The 11,790-nt window shown below is 41.2% G+C and overlaps 1 protein-coding gene across 1 annotated transcript in view; it reads left to right on the top strand.

The window, feature by feature from the left end:
- Positions 1 to 11,790, top strand: part of LOC110832586 (putative NADPH-dependent quinone oxidoreductase VAT1L) — a 47,320-nt gene that overhangs the window by 33,855 nt on the left and 1,675 nt on the right. The window contains exons 4-8 of the mRNA XM_022069717.2: positions 7,185 to 7,327; positions 7,459 to 7,562; positions 8,662 to 8,717; positions 10,942 to 11,136; positions 11,449 to 11,632. Coding sequence (XP_021925409.1) covers positions 7,185 to 7,327; positions 7,459 to 7,562; positions 8,662 to 8,717; positions 10,942 to 11,136; positions 11,449 to 11,632 — 682 coding nt within the window. The remainder of the gene's footprint in view (positions 1 to 7,184; positions 7,328 to 7,458; positions 7,563 to 8,661; positions 8,718 to 10,941; positions 11,137 to 11,448; positions 11,633 to 11,790) is intronic.

The following is an 11,790-nucleotide window of genomic DNA, read 5'->3' on the forward strand; positions in this document are numbered from 1 at the left end:
GTGGTCTAGCGGTTAGAACGCTGGCCTTATAATCCTGGGGTCTCGGGTTCGATTCCCGGCAGTGCCCAGTAACTTGTGTTGGGCAAGGCCGTGGTCTAGGCAACACGGAGTTTTCCTCCGGGGGCTTCCCCGGTTTCTCCGTGGCATCCCAACAATTACTCCATTCACACACAGAAGAAGGCAATGGCAAACCACTTCTGGATCATCTGCCAAGAACGTATATGAACATGTCCCAGTCCGAGAAAAGGATGGAAGGATCCTGTTCATATGGACCTGTCGTCAGACAGAACACTAAATAAAAATAATAATAATTTTGCATATACGAAACTGGGTATACGAGAACCACACATTAGAATAAATCTGGCAAGACTTCGTTTGTAATGGCGGACTTAAGGTTCCTGTATGTAAAGGGGTGTAGGTTCCACTCTTATAGGGTTCACGTAGAGAGCATCCCCCTTTTTTTTAGGCCGTTGTACACTGGGAAGGGATTCGACAGAAGGTTACCTATACAAACTCTACTACAGTATGCGACTGTAATCTTGAGACTTGCAAGGAATGCAGGAAGTCCACTTCCTCACCCCGGAAGTCTCAAGATTACAGTCGCGAACTGTAGATACCCCGTCCATACACATCTTAATAGAGCTAAAAGGTTTCTTTGTTATTCCAGACTCAATCAAAATGCCATACAGTGCCTATCTTCTGAGTCATATGCCTTCCTAAATCGATAAATAGTTGGTGAACTGACCAATTATACTCGAATGCAGAAGATCTGATCAATAGTTGACCTGTTAACGGCGGAATCCACATTGATCGTCCACGATAGTTTCATACATCAATGGAGTTTACCGTGTCAGAAGAACATTCGATAACATTTTGTATGACGTTGACAAAAGAGAGATACCTCGAAGTTACTGCACTCTGTTTCGTCACTTGTTTTATCGATAAGGACAATAATCGATTATTTCCACTGTTGTGGTCGTACTTCCTGGTTCCAAATTTAGACTGTAAGCTTACGTATCTCTGAGTGCAGTGTCTTGGTGATGCTACTGCCAGCTGTGGCTGGAATTTTATAAGAGATAGAAAAATGATTCATGGGGCCTGTACGCTCACACCAAAGCACTTGAATTATTGGTTCGAAAAAAACATCTGTGAATGAAATTATAATTGCGTAGATTTCGACTGCTAATATTGTGGGAAAAATTAAGTGGATTTCTTTTGTTACTCGGAAGATTTATAAGCACGGAAATTACTTTTAGTCCAAGTGAGTTGTCTGGATGCTGCAGTCATCCGGAATTTTCCTTAACCTCGTCTGTTATTGCTTTGTTTCCAGATAATTCCGTGCAACACAGTTCATTTCAGTCCTTATCATCTTTCGCACAAACTTAAGTCTTATAATAGGCGTATCATTGGGCCTTGAACCCTTAAAACCTTCCCGTTACTCGATAATTCTTCGTCTTTCCTTGATTTGTTTTCCGAAACAGAGCTGTCTTTATCAAAGACAGCTCTGTTATGTTCAGCAGTGATCTCGTAATCACCCTGTCAGTCAACCATAGTTGTTTACTACTCGTCAGCAAAATAAATCATTAAACTGTTCACATTTTAATGAACGTACGCTGTTGCTATATCAGACATCGCGTATGCCATATTGGTATTTGCTGTTGGTAGTTCATTCGGTGTGAATCCTGCCTAATCCCTGAACCTTGACGGAAAAATGACGGGTCTTTGATAATTTTAGATGGACAGTTTTTATTTCTAGAAAGCCGATGGAGTTAGATTTGAGATTAATGATAAGTAGAGGTTACTGAACCAGTCAGGACCAATTTCAATTCTCTAGACCAGCGTTTCTCAACCTATGGTACACGTACCACTGGTGGTACGCGAGCCAGTGTCGAGTGGTACCCGAAATAAGTAATAAAATCAAAAGATAATATTAACATAAATATTTTCCCTGAACGCATTTGGTTAGTGGTACATTTAATGTGTTAAATTATAATTAGTGGTACGCCAGCGAAAAAGGGTGAGAACCCCTGCTCTATACCAGCGGTATTCAACCTGGGGTATGCGTACCCCCGGGGGTATGTGAATTTTTTAAAAAAAAAATATTTATGATAAACAATGAATAATCAGTAATGTAATTTATTTAATTTATTTTAGATGTAGATTATATACTATATATAACTCGAATTATACACCAACAACTTTGGGGGTACAAAGTTGAAGAGAAATTATATATTGGGGTTATTATTATATTATTATTTAGTGTTCTGTCTGACGACAGGTCCATATGAACAGGATCCTTCCATCCTTTTCTCGGACTGGGACCTGTTCATATACGTTCTTGGCAGATGATCCAGAAGTGGTTTGCCATTGCCTTCTTCTGTGTGTGAATGCCACGGAGAAACCGGGGAAGCCCCCGGAGGAAAACCCCGTGTTGCCTAGACCACGGCCTTGCCCAACACAAGTTATAAATTCGGGCACCGCCGGGAATCGAACCCGAGACCCCAGGATTACAAGGCCAGCGTTCTAACTGCTACCACCGTGGCGTTATCTGGGGGTACGCGAACAAAAAAGCTTGAATACCACTGCTCTAAACACGTCTTATTAGCTGTCTTTACCTGCTTAGTACCAAATTTTGCCACCGGTTAAATAGTTTTGTACCTTACGGATTGTTAATGTGTTCAAATCACGTATATTCTTTCGATTTACGTCATACGGAGAACAAACACATGACAGAACTATCGCTGTATCACTTGAAGCGTGAATCACTGTCTGACCGACGCCATAATTTATCTGTGTGTGTCGTAAACATCGTCAAAACAATTGACCCTTAATGCCTGTATGAAGGGACACGACTGGAGAAAATTACACGGTATGAAGATTCTAATGTGTACTCGTCACCTGTTATTGATTGGGCGAAAGGTGAAATTGGCAGGACGCGTAGCATGCATGTCTGAAATGTGAAATGCTGAGATAGTTTTAGTGAAAGGAATTGGAGACGAAGGCTTGAACGGGAATGGTGGACTGGTCGCGTTCTTTTACCGCGGTGACAAATTTCGGATTCAATTAAACCAGGGAATTTCTGAATAAGAACGAACTTTTAATCAAGACTCATTTCTGTACACCGCTTATGAATGCGTACGGAGGGCGAGAAGACAAAAGTTTTACGCATTGTGTGGGTAGCTTCATGTTCCGGCCGCTTTACCCTATTTGCCCATCGAGTAGGCTGTCTGCACATTGTGACGAAAGAAGTCCTTGCCAATGCCGGATACAAAACCCCGTCACTCGACGGAGCATCCATTTACCCTAATTGAAGCATCGCGTATTGCGAATTTGTGTTAACTTCAAGATTAATTGGTTCGTGGCGTGTTTAACGACGCTGTATCAATGTTAAGAGGTTATTTAGCTTTCACTGGCATGAAAGTACAGTGGTGCACTGTAAATTTGAAAGGATAGGGTAGTAGCCACGGCTTATTTCGAGGTGGGTCCTTTGTTAATTATTATTATTTAGTGTTCTGTGTGAGGACAGGTCCATATGAACAGGATCCTTCCACCCTTCTCTCGGACTGGGACCTGTTCATATACGTTCTTGGCAGATGATCCAGAAGTGGTTTGCCATTTCCTTCTTCTGTGTGTGAATGGAGTAATTGTTGGGATGCCACGGAGGAAAACTCCGTGATGCCTAGACCACGGCCTTGCCCAACACAAGTTATAAATTCGGGCACCGCCGGGAATCGAACCCGAGACCCCAGGATTACAAGGCCAGCGTTCTAGTAAAAGAACGAAAAGTTAAATTAAATTAATTTAATTTGATTTGGAGACGCTCTGAGTACAAGTCCTTGCGATGAAACACTTCTTTGGTCGGGGACGAATGACCACACTGAAATTATCTGCCATTATGATGCAGCTCACGGTACCTCAATAAGAGCTGTCCACTGGACTGTTATCAGCCAGTTGAATCCAATTCATGTTCATATTTTTACTTTGTGTATACTTTTTAATTATTTTTCTGTCCCTGCGCTGTGAATTCCATGTCAATTTATGAGCATCTCGTTAAATCTCCACGGAACATTTCCGCTCGCTGAAAAGCAACTACGTGTGGCCTGTACGAATAAAATTTGGACGAAATCGTCCGCGCTCAGGAAGTGGCAAAACGGCAGGTGGCTGTCAGCTGCAGTTCAGTCGTAGCAACTCCTCGAAGGTCGCGGCGTAGAGCAGCACTGCGGCATGTCGCGAGTTCAGAAGGTCGGCCCAGAAACCAATATTCGCGTTTTTCCTCAGCCCCTCCCGAAAATTTCTGGGATAGTACTCTGATGATGAAGGCATCAGCGACCTCTGAAACGTCTACGAGACTGCCACCTTCGTCCTCACCGCCGTGAGAACTTGAAATCGTATTTAATGTTAAAATTAATCTTACGAAATGTGTGAGGACTTTTGCTGGATTCGTCTGGCACAGGATGTGGTCTGGTGGTGGAGTTACGTAAAGACTATAATGAACTTCCGGTTCTATTATAAGGCGGGTGATTTCTTTACTCACTGATAGTTAGCAGCCAGCTATTTTTATGAATCATTCAATAACAAATCTCTGACGTAACCAGATTTAGACTGAGCTGTTACAAAGTTTCGTTCTGGCTTTTATCCGATTGCTTTCTGTGCGCACGGGATCAAGTATGTCCGGTAGCAACTGAATCCCTGAACAAACTGTACCATTGGCCTACGTTGCAGCGAAGAGGTTAGGGACTCTAGCTTAGTATCTTGGCGGGATTGGGATAGAAATTGCTCACGATTTTCCGCAATACCTCCTGATATAAGGTGTAAAATGGTAGGACCGTCTGAAGAATCTTGGACATTTCGATAAATGGCTGCTACAGCTTTCCGTCTGGCTGTGAACCTTCCACTTCGACGTACTAGTGGATAATCGCCAAGTAATCGTAGAAGTTCGCAGATGTCTGCCGTAGGAACAGGTGTCTTTTTGTCATTGAGCCCGCATGCATCATCGTCCTTTATCAGGGTTGTATTTTAAGAGTTGAGAATCTCTCTCTCTCTCTCTCTCTCTCTCTCTCTCTCTCTCTCCTGAAGGAAATAGAAAACTGGTCAAAATTTCATTTGTCTGTAGAGATCCAAATTGATGGATTTGGATGCCGCTTGTGGTGATTTATAATCATCACGAGAGTTTGAAAGGATAATTACCTAATTTTAAGGACTGTCCAGATATTTACCTGGAGAGGCTGAGTAAAACCACGTAAAACCTGTCAGAACTGCCGGTCATCGTGCCAACATTTTAAACCTGGCACCTCGAGAAAACGAACGAATACTAACCACTCGACAGCAAAGTCTGGTATTTTTCATCACTGTTTATACTACATAGTGCTTTAAGCTCCAAATTCGAGGACTCTGTTGTAGATAAAACGCGTTTCCCGGTTCCAAGGATTAAAATTGAAGTAAGGAAATACGGGAACCCTCTGTCTTATTAAGGGTCGCTGAGTGCGTTTGCGTTACTGAAAGCCTTATTACATTGTTTTATGTAAATGACTTTGGATGATGTTTAGGAGAAGAAAGATATCTCACGATGCAGGAACAAACGCCCATGTCTCACTATTAATAAGACGCCTTCGTCCTGTGGACTTCGATCTGTTCCCAGAATCAGGTACCTCAGTGTTTGTCGTTCGGTCTTCTGCCCCCCTGCCCGATATTGATCACATTCTTCAACCATACCACCGGGAATAATTAATAATGGCTGAAAGGAAGAAAACGAAGGTTTTTAGTTCAGTTCATATCTCAGGAGGTAAGCGTTTATTCTATAAGCATTGGCATTTTCACTGGAAAAAACTAAAATACCCTCCCAGTCGTGTTAATTTTATTATTTAGTGTTCTGTCTGACGACAGGTCCATATGAACAGGATCCTTCCATCCTTTTCTCGGACTGGGACCTGTTCATATACGTTCTTGGCAGATGATCCAGAAGTGGTTTGCCATTGCCTTCTTCTGTGTGTGAATGGAGTAATTGTTGGGATGCCACGGAGGAAAACTCCGTGTTGCCTAGACCACGGCCTTGCCCAACGCAAATTATAAATTCGGGCACCGCCGGGAATCGAACCCGAGACCCCAGGATTACAAGGCCAGCGTTCTATCCGCTAACCTACTTATATAAAACAGAAATTACTATGTTTGTCTGGTTTTACTCCGCCTGGGAATGTCATGTAGCACCCTGGGGTACAAGACCTCACCTGATCACCTCAATGCGGGGAGATGGACGATAATATTAAAACGAGTTTTTGAGAAAGAGGCTGAGAACTGAATTCTACTGTTCATGAATGCCACGTGTCTCTTTGCGGTTTTAAAACATTAACGTCACATTTGTGTACATGCACGGGGAGTTCTTAAAGAAATAAGGAAGCCCCTCGCATCCGGAATGAGAGGCAACCCTCACCAACTTCATGTAACTCCTCAGAGAATGAACTTTAAATTTTACAGTCGACAACATTATTGTAAATTACTAGTAGCAGATAAATTAAGGTTCTAGTTAGACGAAATGTGTCCAAAACCTATCATCACACCTTTCACATGGACACTGTATTTCTAAATAATTAAAAGAAAATAATTTTTTAACTAAATTCTGAAAAATTAAGGGTTCAAAACCTTTAGTTTGGCGTAATTAACACGAGTAAGAGACGACGGTCTAGCGGTTAGAACCCTGGCCTTGTAATCCTGGGGTCTCGGGTTCGGATTTACAACTTGTGTTGGGCAAGGCCGTGGTCTAGGCAACACGGAGTTTTCCTCCGTGGCATCCCAACAATTACTCCATTCACACACAGAAGAAGGCAATGGCAAACCACTTCTGGATCATCTGCCAAGAACGTATATGAACAGGTCCCAGTCCGAGAAAAGGATGGAAGGATCCTGTTCATGTGGACCTGTCGTCAGACAGAACACTAAATAAATAAATACTACATAACTCCCCGAACATTTGTTACTGTGTTTAAACACACTAAAATCCCGACGGCCACATCACGGACAATGTCAGTCCAGCAGCAAAGGAAGTATCAGACAGTGTAAAGTGAAGCCAGAATGTTCTTGAGGTGTTCTGGATCGAGTTTCGGTTGCATTTATAATTTTTACCACCCTTCACTTTATTCTGCATTCAAATTTCGTGTGAGAGGCGTGATTTTATTTTGTAACTGCTGTAGGGCCAGGCGGTGGCGCAGCTGAGCAAGACTGTCTCTGACGTCACGGTGTTCGGCGTCGCCTCCAAGAACAAGCACGAGGCCCTGAAGGCGTCCATTGACCATCTCTTGGAGCGAGGCAGCGACTACGCCAGTGAAGTGCGCAAGTAAGTTCATTAGTTACACCCCCGACCTATGTATGTTATTATTTACGAAAATACGAGCAGTAGACGGAAAATAAGTTTACACGTGATCGCTGGACCACTAAACATTTCTCTCTATGTGTTTGAACTTGCAGACTTTCGCCAGAGGGCGTGGACATTGTCCTGGACTGTTTGTGTGGGGATGAATGCAACAGAGGCTACTCGCTACTGAAGCCGATGGGCAGATACATTCTCTATGGTACGTACTGACAAACTTATAAGTATTTATGGATAGAGACTCTAAACCTGTAACTTTCCTTTCTTACAGACGAATAGATGAGACCAGAACAAATAAGAAACGTGTACTTTTATAGGAAGCCATGTCTTTCACTGCAAGGACAATGTTCTAATCCTCCACTTTCCTTCCAAGCTGTACAGTGGTATTTGGATACTTGGATGACCCGTTCTTCAAGTGCCTGAGCACTGCGGGTCCCAACTTTTGCTTGGTTTTGATCTATAGACATTCGGTAGGACTCCTTGGATGAGGGATCGGCCCGTCGCAAGGACAGCACGACACAGAAAAACGCGGACAAACATCCATGGCTTGAGTGGGATTCGAACCCACGGTCCCAGCGGCACAAGGCCCACGCCTCAGACCGCGCGGCCACTGCGTACCCGCACAGTGGTACCACAAGCTCACAAAGACGTTGTCGTTCGTGAGCTTTTGGCATTCAAAGGTGTCGTGATCTTCCTCGCCTGATTTGTTACCTTGAGACTATGTTTTGTTTCTTAAACTAAATTTGAAAATGAAAGGCGTGCGTTTTGATTACACTGAAGACATTCAGAAAGCTGCTGTCGACTTCCTGGAGGCTATCCCTAAGAAAGACTTTCAGAAATGCTTTGAAATGTTTTATGATCGTTGTAATAATTGTTTTGCTGCAGATGGAATGTATTTAGAATAATATGCAATAAAAAAAATAATCACTGAAGATAAGTGGGTTTTTTAAACCAGTCCAGAAAATTTTGGGACACGCCGTATATGTAGTCTGTCTGTCCATTTATCTAGCTTTATATTTAAATACTTATACACAAATTTATTACCAGACATTACTGAAAAGTTCCAGATTAATTATATTCTTCAGTGGAACAGTAAGAGGTTAACTAATTCCGCTAAGCAGAGTCCTACTTGAAAAGTTAACAGTTGTTGATCTAGTTCAAGAAATTCCCAGACTTTTATGGAACCTAAAGGTTCGTTACCACATTAACATGAATTTATCGTTGGTCGCTGTCCCGAGGAGGTGTTAAATAATTTTAGGACTACGTTTATTCAGTAACTGTTGTGCCTTTTTTAATTACAGGATCTTCAAATGTTGTAACAGGTGAAACAAAAAGCTTCTTCAGTGTCGCAAGATCAGTAAGTAGACACATCATAAGGAAATTCCTACTAAGTTTCTGATCTTAAATAGGAAACTGAATCGAGTGTTTTCAGAACAGCGACGTGGGTTGCGCAGATATTTTGAAAGTGACAAGTTTTGGCAATTTTTAAATTAGTGTTTAAGTAATATTTTCGATATAATTAACTTCTGAGATTATGCTCAACTATCACGAAAGCCCATGACATTTGTGGAACCTGAAAGTTCATTCCTGTGTGTACAAGAGCCTGTGATTGGTCCCTTACCCGAGCCAGAAAAATCCCGTCTACTTTCTCCCACCTTTTTCCCTAAGATCAATTTTCTTATCACGCTCCCATCCACACCTTGGTCTTCAGATAGGTCTTTTCCTTTGAGACTTTTGAACCCAACCCTTGAGGTCCTTGCTACGTCCATCATGAGGGCGATACCCTGATAATGGAGGCATAACAACCCAGAAAACAGCCGGCATCAGACTCTGCCATGAAAACCTCAAATCGAATTTCATATATTTTATAAATGGATTTTGTTTCTTTGGTTTTTATAGGCATTTTGTGTTAAATGTATATAGAAGCCTTTCAAGGTGACCGGATTTGGATTTATCTTTCCACAAACTGCGAAAACACTCGAGAGATCGGACAGTATTCTATAATGGGCAGCCTACAAAAAAATTATTAGAAAAACTGCATTTGGGTTTAATGATTTTTTATTGTTATTCCCACTTGACTTAAAATAATGAATTATTATATTTGCTAAGCCGAGTTAATGACGTGACTCTGTGGTCTGGACAAGGGCTCGATTCATGGCGGAACAATGGCTTTTCCCTTTGCCACTTCATCACCTCTTCACAGCATGCTGACAGAAATCATCTATGAGTCCGCAAATTTTCAGATATTGATTTAACATGACAACATTGATATTTCCCTTATGAGAGGAATGGAAGGACAAAGAGGAGAACGGATTAACGTACTCAATTATTTATAGGCTATAAATCAAGGAGAGTGAGATGGGTGGGATATATCAGTGGTATTCAACCTTTTTTTGTTCGCGTACCCCCAGATATAATTTCTCTTCAACTTTGTACCTCCAAAGTTATTGGTGTATAATTCGAGTTATACATAGTATATAATCTACATCTAAAATAAATTAAACTACTGATTATTCAGTGTTTATCATAATTTTTTTTTTAAAATTTCACGTACCCCCTAAGATGTCTTCGCGTACCCCCAGATATAATATCTCTTTAACTTTGTACCCCCAAAGTTGTTGGTGTATAATTCAAGTTATACGTAGTATATAATCTACATCTAAAATAAATTAAATAAATTACACTACTGATTATTCAGTGTTTATCATAAAATAATATATATATATATTTTAAATTTCATGTACCCCCTAAGATGTCTTCGCATACCCCCGGGGATACGAGTACCCCAGGTTGAATACCAATGGGATATATAATATGCATAGGGGGAATTAGAATTGTTTTCTTGGAAAGCCTTGCAGGAAAAGAGAAGTTGAGAAATTTAGGCATAAATTGAAAGGCAATTTTAAGAAGGATGTTAAAGGAGTGAGGGTGTTGGATGGATTCGATTGGCTGAAGATAGGGACAAACAGTGGGATTTTTTTCAACACTAAGCAAAGTTCAAGTTTTATAAAAGGAGGTAATTTCTAGATCATCTTGGCAACAGTCAACTTTAAAAGGAACATATTTTAAACATAATCTTGACCAGGCACAGAATTATCTGGAAAAGTATAATTATTGTTCAGAATATATATATGAATCACCCCGATGACGGAGGCAGTATGACCTCTGAAACGTTGGTAAACATCGACCAGACTACATGGCACAACAACCCAGAAGACAGAAATCTTCATACTCACCGCCGTGAAAACATCAAATCCCATTCAGAAACCATTACTCTTTTATTAAGATCGTTTTTAATATTATTCTGCCATCTGTGGTTAACTTCTCCAAGCATTATCTCCCTTCATACTTTACAAGTGACACTTTTATGCATTTTTGTGCGTGCTACACATCCTACCCATTTCACCCTCCTTGATTTTATCTCCGTATTATATTTTCTGTGAAAAGTAAGAATTATAAATCTTTGAATTATGTAATTCTTTCAGCCTCCTGTTTACTTTGTGGTTTTGGGGCAAAGTATCTGGTCACTTGTCACAGCTTCGTTACAGTCATTGGTAACAGTGTGATCACTTATTTTCCAGTGGTGGCAAGTGGACAAAGTGTCTCCCATCAAGCTGTTCGACGAGAACAAGACTCTGTCTGGTTTTAATTTGCGCCACCTAATGTACCAGCAGAACGGCGCTCCCTATATCAAACGCATCATGGAATCTGTGTTCAGTCTTTGGAAGGATGGCAAGATTAAACCTGTTGTTGACTCTACTTGGGCCCTGGAAGATGTAAGTTGTTTTCAAAATAAATTACTGCATTTATTGTACTTGCATTGCTCACTGTGGGGTGGAGAGACCTCTTGTAGAATTCGTAGAGTGCAGTATGTAAATTGTGCCTTATTTTAATTTCCTATATGTGTACAGAAGTCCCGTAGTTATGAACAGCCCGCATTCGAAAGTTTTTACTTCTTCATTCTTCCACACGTCTAATAATTCTTGTGATACCCAGAATTTTGCACAGCAAAAGATACTGCCTGGTGTACCTGTCAAAATACTAAAGGAAGGGAAAAGATTTTCTGTACTTGTGTCTTGATCCACTAGGTACCAGAAGCAATGCAGAAAATGCATGATCGTAAAAACATTGGAAAGATTGTGCTGGATCCCGAGATGGAGCCGAAGCCAAAACCTGCCACCCCAGCCAAAGGTAAGGCTAAGGGAGGAGACAAAGAGGAGAAGAAGAAGGAAGAGGAGAATCCTGGAAATGATACAGAACAGGCTGCAGCAGGTATGGTCTTGAATATTGTACACTTAGGGTGATGATGGACGTGTGAACACGTTGCGACGTTTCCGAAAAGAGTCACCTTCAAGAAAAGTGTTGCTTTAAATGTTTTGTTTCTGAAAATTTAAGGTTCATTGTAAATAACTGTCCTTAGTATTGCTTTA

This window comes from Zootermopsis nevadensis, unplaced genomic scaffold (genome assembly GCF_977971745.1).
Source record: "Zootermopsis nevadensis isolate Lab colony 2312 unplaced genomic scaffold, Znev_1.0 Znev_ptg000013l, whole genome shotgun sequence".
NCBI classification, from domain to species: domain Eukaryota; kingdom Metazoa; phylum Arthropoda; class Insecta; order Blattodea; family Termopsidae; genus Zootermopsis; species Zootermopsis nevadensis.